Raw genomic sequence first — 22,205 nt, 5'->3', positions numbered from 1 at the left:
GTTAGCGATCCGGCGTTGCCGTGAGCTGTGGTGTAGGTTGCAGACATGGCTTGGATCCCGCGTTGCTGTGGCTTTGGGGTAGGCTGGCAGCTACAGCTCCAATTAGACCCCTAGCCTGGGAACCTCTATATGCCGTGGGAGTGCCTAAAGAAAAGGCAAAAAGACAAAAAAAAAAAAAAAAAAAGCACATGGAAATATTGACTGAGCCCAAGTGTCTGCTCTAAGATGCCAGGCAGATGAAATTCAAACACTGAATGAGAGTTGTTGGAGTCTGGAAGGTCTCAGTGATTCCAGGGGAGTAGATGAGGTCGGTTCAGAGGAAAGAATGGGGAGGGTTGAGACTGCTAAGTAAACAGAGTTCTGATGAATGAATTCTCAGAGTTGTTTTCCTGCTCTGAAAATGCACATTACATCTTTAGCCAGGACAGTTAGAGGAGGGCCAGTCAGAGTTAGTTGCAAGTGGGGATTAAGTGATTTGGGAAAAAGAAATTGAGAGTTATTCTTTCTAAGTAAATAACACCATCTAAACTAATGGCTAATAAACCCGTCATTAGGAGCTGGCCAGGTCTGCTTTAATGACTGGATGGGCCCATGTGCAATTAGCACATCCATTGTGTGCAGGCGAAGTGGCCTGCTCCATCACGGCCCCCCTTCCCCTCTAGGTGAAACACTCCCCGTTGGCACTCCCCCGCTTATGCACCCTTTGCTGGTGGCAGGTCCAAACAAAGGGAGACTCCAGAGCAGCCCCTGTTCAAACTGTCACACATTTCAAAACGCCAGCTGGAAGGAGCGAGCCTTGTGGTATATGTGGTCCCGTGTACGCATACACCGGGGTTTGTGCAGCAGGATTAATCCTCTCCTCGGATCCCGGGTGGTGGGCTCTTTCTCTCTCCCTCCCCTAAGGTGACAGTTGTTTACTGTCACCTGCTTTGATGTTGATTGCAAAATCTTCAACTCATGTCACTCAGGCATGGTTGACTTTCTCCTCTAATGAGTGTCAAAGTATAATTTTTAAAAAATTAAGAACATAACTCATGGACAAATATAGAAGGAACCCATGTGAGGATTTTATTCAACTCGTAAATTAATGAGGGAAACTATAAAAAGATAAAAGTGGCTCCAAGAGCATTTGAGGAACAGGGCTTCTATCATCTGTGGAGAAAGGCATTTTTCTAAAGTGTTGGAATAAAATGCCTAGATTAGATACAAAATTGGTTAATGTTCTGTAGGCCAATAAACCCTAAACCTTTGGGGTTATCTTTTCTACTTGCTAGAAATCTACACACTAACATGTAACTTTCCCATTTCTGGGCTCTAATCAAATAGTAAAGAAACATCAAACACTGGGCTAGTCTCTTGGAACTGTGATCCTTGGGTGTGTCTGTTAAATAGAACCCTGTGACATTGAAAGGTTCTGCTTCCTACCTTTATGACTTTTAAGTTTTAATAATGTGGGTTTTTCTTTTTCTTTTTCTTTTTTTGCTTTTTAGGGCCACACCCACAGCATATGGGTGTTTCCAGGCTAGGGGTCCAATCGGAACTACAACTGCGAGCCTACACCACAGCCACAGCAACATCAGATCGAAGCCACGCCTGCGACCTACACCACAGCTGTCCTTAACGCCAGATCCTTAACCCACTGAGCAAGGCCAGGGATTGAACCTGCAACCTCATGGTTCCTTGGCATATTCATTTCCGCTGCGCCACGATGGGAACTCCTACATAATGTTTCTTAACATGCAAAAAGGTTTCTCATGGTTCTGTGACTCTGAGGAAAGGTTTTTCTGGGAAAATGTTGTAGAAGTGTCTGCAGTTTTGGTTAAATTATTGAACCAAGGCAGAAGCAGAAGCATTGGCTTCAGAGCTCTCACCGAGTTCCTGTGTGATTCCGAGTTGTCCTTTGGGGTGAGCTGAGTGGTTCTGTGGCTGGATGCTGGGCTTTGGAAGAGGAGCCTTGACAGCCAGTCCAGACAGATGGTGGGACCCGGGGGGGGGGGGTTGCGGGCGTGGGGGGGGAGAGAGTGGGGGTGGGGGGGAGACTGGGAGGCAGTTCCAGGAAACAGAGTAAAGGGAGGAACAGTTTGACCTGGGCTGGTCAGGGCCAGGGAGGAGAGGGCACTGGGGCAGCTGAATCATGAGGGACTTGGAGGCTGACTGGGCTTGGGGAGGAGGCTATTTTTGAAACTGGTGTGGCTGGGAGGGTGGGGCTGTCACCCACAGAAATAAGGAAGATGGCAGGAGATTCGAGTGGCCCAGGGGAGCTGGCCATGCTCACGCCCCAGTTTCCCAGCAGTCGCCTTCTGCGATGCTTTTCCTCCCTGTTGTGGCCTGTTCCACCCTGCACCGTGGCTATCTCCTTGGTCGTTACCTGGACACCCAGGCAGGGCTCATATCTTTAAAAAGCTTTAGCAGCTGATGAAGTGGGTGGGAGTGGGGTTGGGGTGGTTCAGACAGGATTCAAGGGCTTGGAGGATGGCTAAAGGTTGAAAACTGGCAGTCTGAGAGCTAACCATGGCCATTGGCCAAGTTCTCTTTGGCCCTCAGTGTCTATTTTTAAAACTGGATCGGAGTCAAAAGTCACAGAGACAGGAGATTCCCAAAGGAAGGGAAACCAGAGTTCTAGGGCAAGGGGGCCACGGCCATAGAGGGCAATCTCAGTCTCCTGCTAAAAGTTTCCTTCCTGGAGACAGGAAAACAAGACAGATGCTTACTATCCCTTCACTAGGATTTAATCCAGAGGCTCAGGATGCCTGAAGCTGTGGACAGAAGTGCCGAGGCGAGGTGGGCAGGAACTGCCATACGCATTGCTCCAGCAGCCAGCCTCCACCTCCATTTCCATCAACACAGTGGCAGGAGTTCCCATTGTGGTGCAGTGGAAACGAATCCAACTAGGAACCATGAGGTTGCAGGTTCGATCCTTGGCCTCACTCAGTGGGTTGAGGATCTGGCATTGCTGTGAGCTGTGGTGTGGATCACAGATGTGGTTTGGATCCTGCGTTGCTGTGGCTCTGGCATAGGCTGGCAACTGTAGCTCCGATTAGACCCCCAGCCTGGGAACTTCCATATGCTGCGGATGTGGCCCTAAAAAAGCAAAAAACAAAAAACTAAAAAAAAGCCACATCATGTTTGGAGTGCCCATCGTGGCTCAGGGGTTAACGAATCCAACTAGGAACCATGAGGTTTCGGGTTTGATCCTGGCCTTGCTCAGTGGGTTAAGGATCTGGAGTTGCCATGAGCTGTGATGTAGATCGAAGACATGGCTTGGATCCCTCATTGCTGTGGCTGTGGTGTAGGCCAGCAGCAACAGCTCTGATTAGACCCCTAGCCTGGGAACCTCCACATGCCGCAGGTGTGGCTCTAGAAAAAACAAAAAAAACCAAAAAAACAAAAACCCAAAAAAACAAAAAACCCAGTGGTAAAGTGATGCCTCTGACTTAGAGAACCTTAGAGCAGAAAAAACCCTCAGAGGCCAACTATTCCCTCTGCTTGAGTGTTCAGATGGGAAAATTCAGGCCAAAGAGCTGATGGACCAGACCTGAGGTCACACCGCAAGTCACTCTTGCCCTGCCTGGAGTGTGCAGGCTTTCTCAGCATTGAGAGTCCCCTGTGGATATGATCTCCAGCTTGCAAAGGACTTCGCTTTCCCCAGCCTGTTCCACCTAATTCTCTTCCAGCTTGGACCATGGGTAGAGGTCGTCCTCCGCTGGGCAGAACCTCCTGCCCAGGGCTGTCAAGGCTGGCAGACCCTCTCTGGCCATTGAGCTATTGCCAGAGTCCTGCTCCCATCTCGTTCATGATCATTCATGGCTTCTCAGTGGCTCACTTTCTTCTTCCACTCACACACCGTCAGGCAGAGAGAGGGGGAGTTTGGTTGGTGCCCCGTGGTATTCACAGTGCAGGGTTTGCACTCTGTCAGGGTAACGAAGTCTGTAAGGGTTTGAAGTGAGGGGCTGGGAGGAGCTCCATGTCATGTGTCTGGGAGTGACAACCCCCAGTGGTTAATTACTGCCACACAATGAGAATGGAGCTGGTAGCAAAATGAGATAAGTTCATTATGAGCTAAATTTGAAGTTAATTGGATTCACATTTCCCCCCATTAGTGTATGTAGGGAGAGCCTACCTAGAAATGGGCTGTATGGAAAAGAGAAAGTTGCATCCAAGCAAAATAAATCAGGCCTAGTTATTTGGCGCAGTTGGTGATGAACTGAGATGTTGGTGAGACGGGAACCAACGTTGCGTTCAGATGGTGGAACCAATGTCTTTTGATGCATTTCACCTTGGCAGACATTTTTCGAGGATTTTACCGGGTGCCAGGCCAGTGCAGGGGAGGGAGGGACAGGAGGGGCTCTTGTTGGCTGGGGACCCCCAGTTTAGGGGCAGAAAAAGGACAGGTGCCCAGTGCGTTGGGGGAGTGTGAGGAATCTGATGCCCGAATGCCTCTAGGTTTGACTATGGCTCCATTTCTTACTCGCTGTGGGGGGATGTTGGGTGGGTACCTCAACTCTGCATTTTAGTTCTAGCTCTGTTAAATGGGAATAATAAGAGGACTTACCTTATAGAGTTTTTGAGGATTTAATGCGTCAATATCTCTCAAGAACGGTGAACAGTGTGGAATGCTGCCTCGTGTGAGAAGAGTGCCTGGCGCGTAGTGAGTGCTGCAAAAATGGTAGCGAGCAGGATTATCATTTATAGGACCTTGGGCCCATCATCTGCTTCGAGCCTTCATTTCCCCATCTGTAGAACGAGGCTAAGAACAGCAATTCCCCCCCCCCCCCCGCCGCTTCTGGGGTTGCTGTGAGTGTTGACTGAGATTAGGTGTGTCAAGTCCTGGCCCAGGGCCTGGCTCATAGGAACCTCTAAGGAAGTTGTTCCTCTGTGGGTTGACCAGTTACTGAGGTGGCCCAGATTCAGGGCAAGGGGACCCAGACCCCACTCCTCCATGAGAAGCCTAGGAAAGAATTAGCAGACATGTGGTAATAGTGTCCCAGCAAGCACCATTGTTTTGCTCCCCCCAAATATGGGATTTTTCCAGTTATTGAAGGAAGACTGAGGCTCAGAAGATTCTATTATTTGGCGAAGGTCCTATAGCTAGTTAGTGGTGGTGCCATGTTTGAACTCAGGCCTGTTTGATTCCAAATTCCACTTCCCTATGGGCTCTGACCTGGGATTGTGTGGAGGCCCGCAGCCTGCTGCCACGGCCTCCCCAGGCCAAAGTGCAGTCTCTGGCTTCCTTCTCCTGAGCCAGGTGAGGCCCAGCGGCTCCTCATTCCTCTGCACATCCAGTGTGTGTGGGTGTGTGTGTGTGTGTGTGTACACGTGCGCACACCACAGTTTATTCACCCAGTTCTCTAGGTTTGAGCCTTTAGATCGTTTCCAGTACTTTGTAGTTACAAATGGTGCTACAGTGAGTAGCCCATGCATATGTGTTTGTGTGTTGCTGAAGGTATTTAGCCTAAATGCCTAGAAGGGGGATCCCTTGTTGGGAGGATCAGTACATGTACAGTTTAGTCAGATATTGCCAAAGCCCCTTCCACATGGGGTTGTATCATTTTGCATTTAATTTGCATTTCTAGTATAATGAGTGAACCTGAACATCTTTTCAATTTGAGTCATTTTACATATATATATATATATATTACACATATATAGTCATTTCACTATATATATATAGATATAGATATATTTTTTTGGGGGGGTAAGTTTTATGTTCATGAATTTTGCCCCTTTTCCTCTGGGATTTTTTGGTTTTTTCCCCTCAGATTCCGACGAGGAAATTCTTAGTAGCCATTTATCTATGGTATATACCACAAGTGATTTCATCCGGTCTGCCATTTATCATTTGACTCTGCTCATATTGTTTTTTACCAGGCAAGAGGGGTTTTGTCTGTTTTATTAAGTAATCCAATCTATCAGTCTTTTCTTTTCGTGGATAGTTTTTTCCGTAAAGATAAATTTATTTGGTTTAAGAAACAGTTTAATATTATGTCCTTCCTACGTTTTTGGTGTCAAATGACTTTCTTTTTCAAGAGGATGCTGATGATAGATGGTAATCATAAAAACTAACAGCACTATTGAGGTATAATTCACATACCATACCATTCACCTGTATGAGGCACACAATTCAGTGGTTTTCAGATTCTCACAAAGACGCAGCCCTCACCACAATCCATTTTGGAATATCACATCACCCCTCCAAAGAGACCCTGTACCTTGGCAGTTACTCCCTTCCACTCTGTTCCCCACCCCCAGCCCAAGGCAGCCACTAATCTACTCTCTATCGCTATAGATTTGCCTATTCTGGACATTTTCTGTTAATAGAATCACACAATAGGTAGCCTTCAGTGCCCGACTCCTTTCACGTAGCATAATGATTTCAAGTTCATCCATGTTGTAGCATGTATCGGTATTTTATCCCTTTTTATGGCCAAACCTTCCATTGTATGGATACACCATGTTTTTCTTTATCCATTTATGGAGATTTGAATGGTTTCCACTTTCTGGCTATTATGAATAAGGCTGTTTTGAACATTCATATACACATTTTGTGGGGCCATAGGTTTTCATTTCTCTCGGAGTATATATAATTGGACAAGCTTCCTTAATTTTCTTTATGATTTTTCAGAGAAATGGCACTGTGATTCTCTTTTTGTTTCCTTTTTTTTTTTTTTTTGTCTTTTTAGGGCCGCACCCACAGCATATGGAGGTTCCCAGGCTAGGGGTCTAATCAGAGCTGTTGCTGCTGGCCTACACCACAGCCACAGCAATGCCAGATCCGAGCTGCATCTGCGACCTACACCACAGCTCATGGCAACGCCGGATCCTTAACCCACTGAGCAAGGCCAGGGACTGAACCCACATCCTCATGGATGCTAGTCGGGTTTGTTAACCACTGAGCCACAACGGGAACTCCAAATTTTTTTTTTTGATATTTTATTTTCCCTACATTTTTGGTGTCAAATTACCATGTATTTTTTGAGATGATGGTTCTCAGGGTGGGGTCCCTGTGGGCTGGTGCTGGACCACGTGTTCCACATTCATCTTTTCACTGACTCCTCCCAACACACCTCGAAAGAGGCACGTTGTTGTTACCACTCCAGAGCTGGTGCAGCGTAGGATGGAAAGTGCAGGCTTGCCAGCCAGATGGGTGTGAAACCTGGCTTTCTTACTTATTAGCTGTGTGACTATCAGCAAATTACCTAAAGCCTCTGGGCCTCCATTTCCCCTCCCATAATACTGGGGTACTAATAGCTTTTCAACAGGATAATTGTGGGAATAAATGAGTGTGTGTGTGCCTGGCTCATAGCATCCTCTCTAAGTGTAAGCTCTTGTTTCCTCTAGATAAGTTGTTGGCTGTTATTATCTCCATTTTACAGATGAAGAAACCGAGGCTTGGACAGATTAAGGAACTCTCTCTCTCTCTCTTTTTTTTTTTTTTTTTTTTTGTCCTTTTAGAGCTGCACCCGCAGCATATGGAGGTTCCCAGGCTAGGGGTCGAATCAGAGCTGCAGCTGCCAGCCTATGATAGAGCCACAGTAACGCCAGATCCGAGCCACAACTTCGACCTACACCACAGCTCACGGCAATGCCAGATCCTTAACCCACTGAGTGAAGCCAGGTATCGAACCCGCAACCTCATGGTTCCTAGTTGGATTTGTTTCTGCAGCGCCATGATGGGAATTCCAGATTAAGGAACTCTCTTGAAGCCACATATCTAATAAGGAGTAGAGCAAGGATTCAAGTCTGGGCAGACTGGATGCTCATCAGTGTGTCCTCTGCCTTCCTTTCCATGTTGCGCTGTGGTCTGCCTCCTTGTGACTTCCCCACACAGTCTCATACAGTTGATTAGGCATTATATAAACTGTGAGGATTAAATGGAACCGTGTTCCTGAGCAGCCTCCGCCAGGGCCTGGCACAGAGTAGGAGGGGCTCAGGAGGCTGGGGAGGACAGACGCCGCCGGCAGTCCTTTCCCTCCTCACCCTTCGCAAGTGATAACTCTTTAGACTCTATGCTTTTGGCGCTGTCCGCGGGAGGTAAAGGCAGCTACAGGCTGTAGCCTCTGCTTCTGGGGACATTCGCTGGATAAAACTGGAGCCAAGGACAACGTAAAGGACTTCCCCAGTAACAGGGAACTCAGAGGCAGAGTTATTCGTAGGGTATATGGGGCCATTTGTCACCTCCTCTCTGTGCACACTGCTATCCCAGCGGCCGAGGGGGAGGCGCTGGGGATGGAATGAGCCAACAGCATGATGGCCAGGCCCTGAACCCTTGCTGGAGCTGACACAGTCCCCACTGAGGCTGGAAGCTTAGAGAGCTGGTCACCATTGTCATGAGGAGGACAGGCAGCAGCGCACATCACAGGAGTGATTGTGGAGGTTCTGGGGCTGCAGCACAGTTGAACTTGAAGGTGGAAAAATCTACTCACAGCTAAATGATCCTGGTTGTATCTGTATACACATACTAACATGAGCTTAGGGTGTGGGCGGGGGCTCCCGGAGGTCATTAAACTATGAGCTCTCTTTTATTTTTTTAAGTTTATTTTTATTTTTATTATTTTTTAATAGTTATTTCCCCAATACATTTTTTCTAGTGTATAGCATGGTGACCCAGTTACACATACATGTACACATTCTATTTTCACACATTTTCATGCTCCATCATAAGTGTCTAGACATAGTTCCCAGTGCTACGCAGCAGGATCTCATTGCTTATCCATTCCAAAGGCAATAGTTTGTGTCTATTAACCCCAAGCTCCCCAACCACCCCACTCCCTCCCCCTCCCCCTTGGCAACCACAAATCTATTTTCTAAGTCCATGATTTTCTTTTCTGTGGAAAGGTTCATTTGTGTCTTACATTAGATTCCAGGTATAAGTGATATCATATGGTATTTGTCTTTCTCTTTCTGACTTCACTCAGTATGAGTCTCTAGTTCCATCCATGTTGTTGCAAATGGGTGAGTAGTATTCCATTGTGTATATATACCACATCTTCGTAATCCAATCATCTGTTGGTGGACATTTGGGTTGTTCCATGTCTTGGCTTTGTGAATAGTGCTGCAATGTACATGCAGGTGCATGTGTCTTTTTTAAGGAAAGTTTTGTCCGGATATATGCCCAAGAGTGGGATTGCTGGGTCATATGGTAGTTCTGTGTATAGGTTTCTAAGGTATCTCCATGCTGACCTCCATAGTGGTTGTCTTTTAAAGTTGCAGAGATTGAGGTTCAGAGTGGGGTGGCTTGCCCAGAGTCCCAGAGCAGTTCAGCGGCAAAACTGGGCTCAAATCAGCAAAAGAGCCTTGGAGGGTTTTCTCACTCTAGTCCTAGGTGAGAATAGGTGTAGGCACTTGCTATGTGCCAGGCGCCATGTGGCCCTGCCCCCTTACTTATATTGGTGAGTTTTATTCCCAAATGGGCATTGACACCCACTTTCTGTTCAGGCTGCTGACAGCCTGTCTTTGTCCCTTGCTCTCGTTTTTTTTTTTTTTTTTTTTTCCTGCTGTAATCTAATCACCCCTTCCAGTTGCTAACCTAAATATCTGAACCCCCTAGTTCTCAGCACTTCCTTCTTTGCTTGGTTTCTCCTTTTTCCTTCTACCCCACACACCTACTCCCATCCGTGCCAGAGGGATGGAATCCAGCTACCTGGGTACAAATCTCGGCTGGTTTCCTACTTACTCTGTGATCGTAATCAGGTTATTTAACCTCTTCATCCCTCATTCCTTCTTTATGAAGTGGGCATGGGCATTCCCATCGTGGCTCAGCGGTTAACGAATCTGACTAGCATCCATGAGGATGCGGGTTCGATCCCTGGCCTTGCTCAGTGGGTTAAAGATCCAGCGTTGCTGTGAGCTGTGGTATAGGCAACAGATGTGGCTCAGATCTGGTGTTGCTGTGGCTCAGGTGTAGGCCAGCAGCTACAGCTCCAGTTGGACTCCCTAGGCTGGGAACCTCCATATGCCATGGATGCGACCCTTAAAAAAACAAACAAACAAACAATAAAAAAATTAAACATACAGTTGGCATGATAATTGGAGCCGTTAGGGTAATGAAATGAAGTAATGAATGTAGAAGAGTAAGCGTGTTATCTCATCGCCACTAATATTATCACCTCCTGCTTATCCGCTTCTTCTCCTACAGTGCTTCCTTTGCACTGGGACAGGGTAGGGAGCAGAAGAGGCAGAGGGCACAAAGATCTGAAGGGCCTGGGAAAGGCTTCACAGAGGAGCGGGCTCTGGAGGGAGCAATCTGGACACTGGCTGGAATGTTTAACTGAGAGGAATCCAGAAGGGCAGTTAGAAAAGGAACAGCATGGAACTTGGCATTTGGGGGCACATCTGGGGAACGGCCCAAGAAGTCAAGAGTTGAGGAGGCTCCTCCTTTAAGGTCAAGGGTCAAGGGGGGCACAGATTGAGGAGGGACTTGAAAACCAAGCCAAAACCTCTGTACTTCATTGAAAAGACAGCGAACAGCTGCTGAATCTAGAAAGGTATTGACTCTAGACATCCATTGCCCGGCTGATCCATCAAACTTTTTCATTGATTCTAGCAGAGGGCTAATTTTCTTGTGGTTTTCCAGGCTCACGATTTGCCTGGGTAATGATAATTTGGGGGGTCTTCTTCCCAGGTGTTTATCCCTCATATCTCCATCATGTCTTCTTGGACCGGCTAAGACTTTCAGGACCCTTTGCAGGGATAACAGGTTTTCTTGACCTGTTCTTGACTTTCATAAGAATGCGTCAAGTATTTCACCAGTTAAGTATGATATTGACTCTAGATTTCAGATCAATATCAGATCAAAGAAGCCTGCTCCAATTCCAATTCCTAAGAGGTATTATAAGGAAATAGTATCAAATTTCAGCTAATGCCTGTCCCACAGTGTTGACATAATCCTATGGTTTTCCTCCTTTGATACATTAATATGAATTCCCAACCAATTGGAACATCCTTGCAGATCTGGAATAAGCCTTACTTGGTCATGGTATACAGTTCTCTTGCTCTATTGCTTCATCTGTGAAATAGTAGATTTTTTTGCAAGCATATTAAATTGTGAGCCTAGCCACCAATTTTCATTCTTGTGGATCTTTGTCACATTTTTACATCAGGATTTTGCCAGCTTGGCCAAATGAAGATTTTCTTCGTTTTATATATGCTATATCAGCTTAATAATAGAAATATGTGTTCCTTGAAGGTTTAAAAGAACTTGCCCAAAACAAAAACAAACACACTTGCCCAAGAAGCTAAATGGACAAGGCACCTTGTTTTTTCCAGGCCAGGGGTCGAATCAGAGCTATAGCTGCTAGCCTACACCAGAGCCACAGCAAAGCCAGACCCAAGCCACATCTACAACCTACACCACAGCTGATGGCAACACCAGATCCTTAACCCACTGAGCAAGGCCAGGGATTGAACGCTCATCCTCATGGATGCTAGTTGGGTTCGTTAATGCTGAGCCACGAAAGGAACTCCTGAGGCACCTTGTTTTTATTTATTTTTTATTTTTATTTTTCAAGGAAAGAAAGAATGGTTTATTTTTTTATTTTTTTTCCTTTTTTTATTAGTCAGATGAATTTATCACATCTGTAGTTGTATAATGATCATAACAATCTGATTTCACAGGATTTCCATCCCACAGCCCAAGCACATCCCCCCACCCCCCAAACTGTCTCCTCCAGAGACCATAAGTTTTTCATTGTCTGTGAGTCAGCATCTGTTCTGCAAAGAAGTTCTGTCTGTCCTTTTTTCAGATTCCACATGTCAGTGAAAGCATTTGATGTTGGTGTCTCATTGTATGGCTGACTTCACTTAGCATGATAGTTTCTAGGTCTATCCATGTTGCTAAAAATGCTGGTATTTCGTTCTTTTTGATGGCTGAGTAATATTCCATTGTTTATATGTACCACATCTTCTGGATCCACTCCTCTGTTGGTGGACATTTAGGTTGGTTGTTTCCATGTCTTGGCTATTGTAAATAGTGCTGCAGTGAACATTGGAGTCCATGTGTCTTTCTGAGTCATGGTTTTCTCTGGATAGATGCCCAGGAGTGGGATTGCTGGATCAAATAGTAATTCCGTTTTTAGTTTTCTGAGGAATCTCCATACTCTTTTCCACAGTGGTTGCACCAATTTACATTCCCACCAACAGCGTAATAGGGTTTACTTTTCTCCATACCCTCTCCAGCACTTATTGTTTGTAGACTTTTTGATGATGGCCATTCTGGCTGGTGTAAGGTGGTACCTGCTGGTGGTGTTGATTTGCATTTCTCTAATAATGAGTGATGTTGAACATCTTTTCATGTGTTTTTTTGGCCATCTGTATGTCTTCTTTGGAAAATTGTCTGTTTAGATCTTCTGCCCATTTTTTGATGGGGTTGTCTGTTTTTTTGGTATTGAGATGTAGAAGGTGTTTATAAATTCTGGAGATTAATCCCTTGTCAGTCACTTCATTTGCAAAGAGTTTCTCCCATTCTGTGGGTTGTCTTTTTGTGTTGTTTAGGGTTTCCTTTGCTGCGCAGAAAGTTTTAAATTTAATTAAGTCCCGTTTGTTTATTTTTGTTTTTATTGTCATTACTCTAGGAGGTGGAACTGAGAAGATGTTGCTGTGGTCTGTGTTGGAGAGTGTTTGGCCTATGTTTTCCTCTAGGAGTTTGATAGTGTCTGGCCTTATATCTAGGTCTTTAATCCATTTGGAGTTTATTTTTGTGTATGGTGTTAGGGAGTGTTCTAATTTCATTCTTTTCCATGTGGCTGTTCAGTTTTCCCAGCACCACTTATTGAACAAGCTGTCCTTTCTCCATTGTATAGTCTTGCTTCCTTTGTCATAGATTAGTTGGCTGTAAGTGCATGGGTTTAATTCTGGGCTTTCTATCCTGTTCCCCTGATCTATATGTCTGTCTTTGTGCCAGTACTATATGGTTTTGATGACTGTTGCTTTGTAGTATAGCCTGAAGTCCGGGAGCCTGATTACTCCAGCTCCATTTTTCTTTTTCAGGATGTCTTTGGCTATTCTGGGTCTTTTGAGCTTCCAAACAAACTTTAAAATATTTGTTCGAGTTCTGTGAAAAATGTCCTTGGTAATTTGATAGGGATTGCATTGAATCTGTAGATTGCCTTGGGTAGTATAGTCATTTTGATAATATTAACTCTTCCAATCCACGAGCATGGTATATCTTTCCATCTATTTGTGTCATCTTTGATTTCTTTCATCAGTGGCTTGTAGTTTTCAGAGTACAGGTCTTTTGTCTCTTTAGGTAGGTTTACTCCTAGATATTTTATTCTTTTGGATGTGATGGTAAACAGGATTGCTTCCCTAATTTATTTTTCTGCTCTTTCATTGTTAGTGTATAGAAATGCCATCGATTTCTGTATATTGATTTTGTATCCTGCAACTTTGCCAAATTCGTGGATGAGCTCTAACAGTTTTCTGGTAGAGTCTTTAGGATTCTCTAGGTATAGTATCATGTCATCTGCAAATAGGGATAGTTTTACTTCTCCCTTTCCAATTTGGATTCCTTTTATTTCTTTTACTTCTCTGATTGCTGTGGCTAGGACTTCCAGAACTATGTTGAAGAGTAGTGGCAAAAGCGGACATCCTTGTCTTGTTCCTGATCTCAGTGGGAATTCTTTCAGCTTTTCACCATTGAGAATGATGTTCACTGTGGGTTTGTCATATGGCCTTTATCATGTTGAGGTAGGTTCCCATTATGCCCACTTTCTGAAGGGTTTTTATCAGAAATGGGTGTTGGATTTTGTCAAAGGCTTTTTCTGCGTCTATTGGCACCTTGTTTTTAAAAAATAATTTTAAACAGGAGTTCCCTCCTGGTTCCACTGATTAAGGATCCAGCGTTGTCACTGCTGTGGCTCTGGTTACAGCTCTGGGGGAGTTTTGTCCCCTGGCCCAGGAATTTCCACATGCCACAGGCACAGCCAAAAAAAAAAAAATGTATTTTTAACAACTTGTAATATTTTTTCTAAGGTGATTAGGCTGTTTGTATTTTCTACCTCTTCTTGAGTTAATTTTGGTAATTCATGTTTTCCTAGAGAACGGTACCTTTTGGTGAAATTTCTGCATTTAGTAGCATGGAGTATCTATGCATTTTCTTCTTCTTTTTTTTTTAATATCCTCTCTTCCATATCTGGTTGTATCATCTCATTCCTTATCTTGATATCTGTGTCTTCTTTTTTGAATCTGGCCATACATTTGTTTATCTTACTGGTCTTTTCAAATAACAACTCTTAGTTGTATTTCTTATTTATTATTGTGTATATTTATTATTGTGTCTGCTTTTCTGGTTCCTAATTCATTATTTTCTGCTTTCCTTTATCAAGTCCTTCCTCCTCCTTTCCCTAGGTTCATTTTATTGCTTTTTTATCTGGCTTCTTGCATTGAGTGCTTTGGTGAGGAACTGCATTTCTGCTTTGGGGCTCGAGGTTTTAAAGCGTATGCAATGGTGGCAGAAACTGCTGAGGTTCAGATGTGACCAAAAGAATAGCCCCTGTTGAAAGAACTGAACCCCAGGAGACAAGAGAGCAAGATTCCAGTCTCATTCTTGCCTCAAATCAGTAAGTGCTGTGGGCCTTCCTTCTTAGGACCCTCTTATCCATCTCAAGCGTCTACATGGGGTGTGGACTCTGGGGGCTTGGCCCCAGGACCTCCCACCCCTGCAGCAGGCAGCCTCATATCAGGATAACGCCTCTATCTTTCAGGAGGCAGATCTGGTTCCCTCCCCAACACATATATCACAAAACTGTGTAGCTGAATTTCCTTCTGCATGATGGAGTCAGGAAGCAAGGGTGACAGTGTGGCCTGAAGGCAGGGCTCTGCCTGCTGTCCTGGCTGAGAGATGTGTGGACAGCAGCACAGCCAGGTACATGTGCAAGGCAGTGGCATCAAGTGGCTAAACTCATGGCCTTTACCACTGGATTGCTTGGATTCTAAGCCTGGCCCTTACTGTGCAAACTTGGAAAATTACTTGACCTTTTGCTGTCTCATTATCCTATAAAATAGGGAGAGTCTCAGTACCTTACCTCATAGGGTTGCTGGGGGTTAAATGAGTTAGTGATTTAAAAGATTCAGAACAGGAGTTCCTATTGTGGCGCAGTGAAAATGAGTCTGACTAGTAACCATGAGGACGCAGGTTTGATCCCTGGCCTCACTCAGTGGGTTCAGGATCTGGCGTTGATGTGAGCTGTGGCAGATGTGGCTTGGATCCCACGTTGCTGTGGCTGATTCAACCCCTAGCCTGGGAACCTCCCTCCATATGCTGTGGGTGCAGCCCTTAAAAAAAAAGAGAGAGAGAATTTGAAGTTCCCTTTGTTGCGCAGCAGAAACACATCTGACTAGGAACCATGAGGTTGTGGGTTCAATCCCTGGCCTTGCTCAGTGGGTTAAAGATCCGGCGTCGCCTTGAGCAGCGGTGGTAGGTTGCAGATGCAGCTCAGATTCCGCATTGCTGTGGCTGTGGTGTAGGCCAGCAGCTGCACTTCCGATTTGACCCCTAGCCTGGAAGCCTTCATATGCTGTGGGTGCGGCCCTAAAGAGCAAAAAAGACAAAAAAAAAAAAAAAAAAAAAAAAAAGACTGAGAACAGAGCCCGATGTTTACAATTTCCATGTAAGCATTTGTGGTTTGTTGTCATAAGTGTGAGCCTGGAGTGGGGCTGGGTGGGTGCTCCATGGGTTGGTAGGGAAGCCGGCCCACCTGAACAGCCCCAGCTAGGCTGTCTTTTGTGCACGGCTCACAGTCTGGCCCCCAGCATCATGATCTTGTACCAACTAGCCTGACACTTGTGCTCCCTCTGCTTCCTCCGACATCTTTTCAGCAGCCCTTCGGTCACCAGATCTCTGTAGCAAGTGTGGAGAAAACTCTGTGTTGAGCCTGGGAGCTCCCCCAACCCCCAACATGATGCTGCTTAAGAGAGAGGTGGCTCCTGGGCTAATGGGCAGAGGCACCTGCCCCTGGCCCCCTGTGGGACTAAGCCAGTTGCTCCCTTCTGCCTGCCGTGGTGGCAACAGGGGTTGGTCGAGGAAAGCTCCGCTGGCCCTTGACCACAGTCGGATGGGGATTATTATGCCTCCAATGAGTTCCTGTTTCTCCAGTGGGGCAATGCCTTTCACTCATTTAGCAAATGTTGGTAGGGCTCTGCCGTTTTGACCTTGGGGTACAAAGACTTGATCTTGGAGCTTAAACTCTGTAGGGAGGAGCTGCCATCAGGGTTGTGGGTGCTGGGTCGGGGTGGGGCGGGGAGGTAGAAGGGAGGCTAGGTGGGGCAAGCTTCCTGAAAAACCTTCTAAGTGTGGTCAGTTCTATCTGGTCTCATCTCTCATGGGGAGTCATGTACAGTTTGTAGGTGGGATTAAGGACTCCGGGAGTTAAATCCCAGTGCATCTGTTCTCCTGTAGCAATGCAGTATGTTTAGAGACATGAGCCATGCTTGTCATAAACTGGGTGCCCGGTCTAAAGCCAGGGAGGTGATGAGAAGAGAGACAGAGGGAGGAATCCTGCTGTGCAGCAGCTGCCTGGTGCTCAGCAAAGTTCTAGAAGATAAGCAGAACTTGAGAAATGAGGCAGCCTCTGGGTGCTGACTGGGCAGTCTTTGAATGACTGGCACTAGAAGGGCTATTCTGTCCTCTGGAGGAATGTTCGTGGGCTCATGGCACACGCTGGCTTGGATTCTCTGGTGGGCATTGGTCAGATGTGGTCCCTCTCCTTGGGGACCTCTCATCGCTGGCCAGCACCTCTCCATGCTGGCTACTGGAGCTGGTGTTCAAAGTCCTGTGTCCTGCCTGCACTGCCCCGCTGGGCCCTGGGGAAGGCTCTGGGGGCCCAGCCTGGCTCTGCAGGGTCAGGGGCTGCTCCCTCACACCCCTGGGCCTCTTTTGGCCTCCCCGGTCCTCATTGTCCAGAAGAGGTCAAGGTTTTGCCCTCCCTCCCTCATCCCCAGGCAACGTCATTTCCAACCCACTTGGCAGCAGGTGCATCCCTTTTTTCCAGGGGCAACTGTTAGTTCCTCCCACCAGGGTGGGGTCTCATCCTCAGGGCTCAGTAGGGCATCACTGACCAGACGGAACTGCTCAGGGTCTGGATCGCTGGTCTTCTGTATGAGCACCTTGGCCCATACACATCACTGGTGATATTTGAAGGGCTATAGCCCCATTCTTTCATTGGGGATATTTGAAGGGCTATAGCCCCATTCTTTCCGGAAGCGGCAGACACACCTCGGTGACACTTCCCTGGTAGCAATCTACTACCTTGGGATTTTCTTCCACATAATCTAGAACCCAGACCACTTGGCTGGTTCATTCGTTCATGCATTTATTCACTAAGAGCTTGCTCGGTACCACACTCCGTGGGGGAGGCAGGTTTTCTGGGTGCTGAATGAGGGATCACCCTGTCTTCTAGAAGCTGTCAGCCTGCAGCAAGTAGACATGGACCCACGGCAGTGTCTGCCCCTGAGGGCTGAGGCCTTAACTTCCATATCCCGGAGCCTAGAACTGTGTCTAGTGTCAGGAGGGGCTTCCTGCACTATCACTGAATGAATGACAAGCTTTAGGCCCAAAGAGGAAAAATTCCCTTAGGACCAGATACTGATCTAAGGCCGGCAGAGCCCTGCCCACTGCAGGGACCGTCAAAGAAGAGGAAGGAGGCAGCCGGGTTGGTCTTGGGAGGCAGGTGGTGTTGGTCTGTGTGCAGAGGACACAAGAGGAGCAAAGATGTGGAGATGAAGAAGTCCAAGCCCTACCTGGGGGTGTAGGGAACACAGGGAACTAACTGGCCAGAACTCTGGTTTCTCAGGGCTTGGCAGAGTCATCCCTGCTTCCTGCTGAGTGAGGCCTGGCTGGCTGGAGGGATGGTGAGAGAGAGAAATTGTGTGTGTGTGTGTGTGTGAGTGTGTGCATGCACGCGTGCACACATATGCAGACTGGGGCACACTGGCGTTAAGCATCCAGACGTGACAAATGTACGGAGTCCGGGGAGCTGTGGACATGAGCAGCTGGCCGTGGAGATGCTCACCCTGTGATTTGTTGCTTTGATTCCTCAGGCCGCGACTTGGCAAGCACGACCCTCCCCGGGTACCCTCCGCACGTCCCCCCCGCTGGACAGGGCAGCTACTCAGCGCCGACGCTGACAGGGATGGTGCCTGGTGAGTTTGCACTGTCTGCGAATTTGCAGCAGGCAGTGGCCGGGGTTCCAGGGGGCATCCCCCCAAACAGCCCTGGCGCCCTCTCCGCTTCTGAGGAGTGGACCTGAATAAATCAGGCAGACGTCTGCACTCTTGGCCTCTTTCTCGGCAGCTGGGGCTGCGGTGGGGCCAGACCAGCCCGGGGTAGCACCTGGGAGGACGGCAGAGATGGGAGGGGGGCCCTTGACTGTCACTCAGAACCCCCTCGCCGTCTCCACAGGGGGTCTGAACTCAGAGAGGTCGGGACCTGGCTAAAGATCAGAGAGGGGCTGGGACATGCTGAAGTCACCCTGCAAGGAGGAGGCAGTGCCAGGACTAGAAGCCATGAGCCAGCATGAACCACCCTGAGACCAGGCAGGAGGGACCCTGCTCTGGAGCTGCCCCCCACACTGCGGGGGCAGTGTCCCCCCATCCATGAACCCGGGAGTCTGCAGGGCCAAGAGGATGGAGGTGCCCACCTGGTGCCCACACCCCTCCTTTTCGCCCACCTGGGGGGGTCCTGCGCCAATAGCCCCAAGCCTCTTCCAGCCTCCTCCCAGCCCATATCACAGCGTGTGCACCCCAGGGCTTGAGGACCGGCTCTTCACAGACAGAGCTTGGACATAGAGGCTGGGCGTCTACACCTGTGCTCAAGGCCAGGGTGAGGCTGAGCAGAGCTGGGAAAGGAAGCCGGGCAGAGCAGAGCTCAGGTGGGCTCTCCCCATGCAGCTGAGCGCTGGCGCAGGTGCCAAGGAGTCCCCAAACTCTAAATATGCTCCTGGCCTTCCGGGTTATTACGGAGAGCTATTTAACAAGGTAGGAGGACAGAGCATATTTCATTTAACGGTTTGTTAGCTTGATTTATGACTTTTAAATATGAGACATATGGGAAATGGCCTCTGTGTGTCCCCTTGCCCTGGGCCTTGCCAAGCTGGGGAGGCCTGCCAGGTTCATGCCTACAGAGTCTTTGCCTTTGCTGCTGCCAGGACAGGCCGTGGCAGAGCAGAGGGAGACCACGTGCTCAGGGCAAGCAGAGGCGGCGGGACACACCCCCTCCTCCCCCCATGACACCCCTCTTCCATTTCCCAGCCCTTAGCAAGTGAGGGCAGCCTTCAGAGAGGGGCCCTGCCCACCCGGTAACAGCCCCTTGCATTTGTGGAGCACTTTATTAAGTGCAAGGTGCTTCCCCAGGAACCTCCGGTGTTACAGCCTTGTAAGGTGGGCAGGGTCCCGGGTGTCAGAAGGAGACTGAGGAGTTCCCGTCGTGGCTCAGTGGTTAATGAATCCGACTAGGAACCATGAGGTTGCGAGTTCAATCCCTGGCCTTGCTCAGTGGGTTAAGGATCCAGTGTTGCTGTGAACTGTGGTGTCGGTCACAGACGTGGCTCGGAACTGGCATGCCATGGCTGTGGTGTAGACGGGTGGCTAGAGCTCTGATTAGACCCCTAGCCTGGGAACCTCTATATGCTGCAGGTGCGGCCCTAGAAAAAGACAAAAAGAAAAAAAAGAGGAGGCTGAGATTTTCAGAGAAGTTAGGGAATTGTTCAAGGCTTCAGAGCTTGGAAGTGGGAGGACTGGAATCGGGGTCTTCTGCCCCCCAGTTCAGCATTCCTTTCTGTCTTGAGTCTGTCACCACATGCTTCACAGTGACTGCACAGGCAGAGGTGGGAGCCCCAGCCCCTGTCCCGAGAACACATTGGCAGGTGAAGCCAATGCCACCTAGCCGGCTCCCTGCTGCCAACCCCAAAGAGGCTGAGTTCAGAGAAGCAGCTGAACTTTTCCGAGTTTATCCAAACAGAGCCCGCCCTCCAGCCACCATGACAGCTCCAGGCTTGGGATACAAACAGCTGAGGACCTTGCAGAGCCCCCAGCAGAACTGATGGTGACTCCTTGCAGCTGGATAGGGATGGCCGCAGGGCCAGCGGGGTGGTGTGGTCCCCTGGGACTCTGTGTAGACGGGGGTGCACAGTAAGGAGAAAGACAGGCATTTTGGCAGGGGCACCTCCCTCTGGGGGCCCTAGGGAAAGACCCGTCCCTTTCCTCTGCCACCTCCTTGTGGCTCCTTGCATTCCACGGCTTGTGACTACGTCACTCCCATCTGCAACTCTCTCTCCACCCCATCTTCATAGCACTTGTGTGTGTGTGTGTGTGTGTGTGTGTGTGTGTGTGGCGGGAGGGGGATGGTCTTCCTTGAACTCTCTCATGTAAGGCTGCATGTAATCACACAGATAATGAGAGATAATCCTCCCATTTCAAGATCCTTGACTTGGGAGTTCCCGTTGTGGTGCAGTGGAAACGAATCTGACTAGGACCCATGAGGTTGCAGGTTCGATCCCTGGCCTCCCTCAGTGAGTTAAGGATCCAGCGTTGCCAGGAGCTGTGGTGTAGGTCACAGATGCAGCTCAGATCCTGCACTGCTGTGACTGTGGTGTAGGCCAGCAGCTGTAGCTCTGATTGGACCCCTGGACTGGGAACCTCCATATGCCTGGGGTGAGGCTCTAAAAAAAAAAGAAGAAGAAAAGAAACCAAAAGATCCTTAACTTAATCACAGCTACGAAGACCCCACCTCCCACCCCTTTTTGTTGTGAATAATGTTCCCAGTTTCCAGGGATTAGGACATGGATATACCACAACCTGCTTCGCGATTGCAGCTTTGTTCAGATTTCTGATCCCTACCCCCTGGGATTTCTGGATCCTGGGGGCATTCCTTCCATTGTGACTCCGGGCGATACCATTTCCCAGACCCCAAGGGCATGTTGGTAGCCTTTGGAGAAGCCAGCCGAGCAAGGCTTCAGGGGAGTCGTTTATCCTGATTTTGTCTCTCTCAGGCTGGTACACAGCAACGGTCTGTTTCACTCTATGAGACAGTCCTCCCTCCACGCCTGGCAGTGAATCTCCAGGGAAGCCAAAATCTTCTGAGCCGTTTGCCCTACCCTACATTTGGGGAACCATTTGGCTGTTGCCTCTTTCACTGATACAGGAAGGCTTCCATGGATAAGGTTTGCTTTTAGGACGCACCAAGGAGGGGTCCTATCCAGCGTACATTTGGGCCGTTGAACTTTGGGGCCTGATGAAATAGACATTATGTTTTTCCACATTCATTGCTCGGTGGCTTGCACTCTTGTTTATTTTGAATTTGACTCCGCCATCAGGGGTTGTCTGCCCTTTCAGCTTCCAGGGTGTTTTCTCGCCTGCGAAACGGGGCTTCTCCATCATCTCTTAGCGTTTGTAGATGCAGTTCCCTCGGCTCCGCAAACCCTGTAAAGCTCTTTGCTGATTAGTTACGTCGACTAAAGCAAATACGGCCCATCACATCAGCTCAGAGTGGAGACAGTTTTCAGATTTTATTTTCGTCAGGTCCCAGCAAATGCCAAAAGTTTTGCACCAAAGATTCCATAGTGTCTGGATTGGTATAACTAGTTGATTCCTGCCTGAAGATATTTGCACAACCTAACAGATATCGACATGGCATTTGAAACTCTCAAAAATTCTGGGCTGGGGGAAAGGAAGGGGCATTCACTGCCCTTTATGAGTCTAAGAAGCAAGGTAACCAAATGTCTTTGAGATGAGCCCGGGCTACCCATGCTCCCCTTAGTGGATGTCGCTTCAGGGGCTTTATGAGGCCAAAGTGCCAGGAATTGCTGACCATGTTGTGTTCACCTTCCCTGGGCTGCAGCAGATAAGCAGCTAGTTGATGGGGAGACTGGCGGGCTTCTGTGGTCCTGGGCACTCTACTTGCCATGGATGGGTAGACGTCATTTCTAAATGCCATCCAGTTACACTGTTCAATTAACTCATGGTTTCCGCATTTCCTTGAAGAAGTGGGAGGTGAGGTTGAGGGCGGAGGGGACCCAGAGGCCAGTGGGGAAGTCTGCAGACCCTGGGCGCCTCAGACCCCGGTGGGGGGACAGAGAGGCCCCCAAGGCTCCTCTTGCCGTCCAGCCCCCTCTCCCACTTCCACCACCCATTGGCCCAGCCTGCCTGGCTCCCTCTCATCCCTGAGGGAGTCACCTCCTCAGAGGGGCCTTCCCTGTCGCCAAATATGTGTTAGC

The 22,205-nt window shown here is 48.2% G+C and overlaps 1 protein-coding gene across 5 annotated transcripts in view; it reads left to right on the top strand.

Moving 5' to 3' along the window:
• PAX5 (paired box 5) overlaps positions 1-22,205 on the top strand; it is a 210,517-nt gene that overhangs the window by 145,829 nt on the left and 42,483 nt on the right. For all 5 annotated transcript variants that reach the window (XM_003122019.6, XM_021066090.1, XM_021066095.1 and 2 more), the window contains one exon: positions 18,034-18,135. In XM_003122019.6, coding sequence (XP_003122067.3) covers positions 18,034-18,135 — 102 coding nt within the window. The remainder of the gene's footprint in view (positions 1-18,033; positions 18,136-22,205) is intronic.

The sequence above is a fragment of the Sus scrofa genome, chromosome 1, assembly GCF_000003025.6.
Source record: "Sus scrofa isolate TJ Tabasco breed Duroc chromosome 1, Sscrofa11.1, whole genome shotgun sequence".
Lineage (NCBI taxonomy): Eukaryota > Metazoa > Chordata > Mammalia > Artiodactyla > Suidae > Sus > Sus scrofa.
The sequence above is the reverse complement of the archived record's forward strand: the minus strand, read 5'-3'. Positions and strand labels throughout refer to the sequence as shown.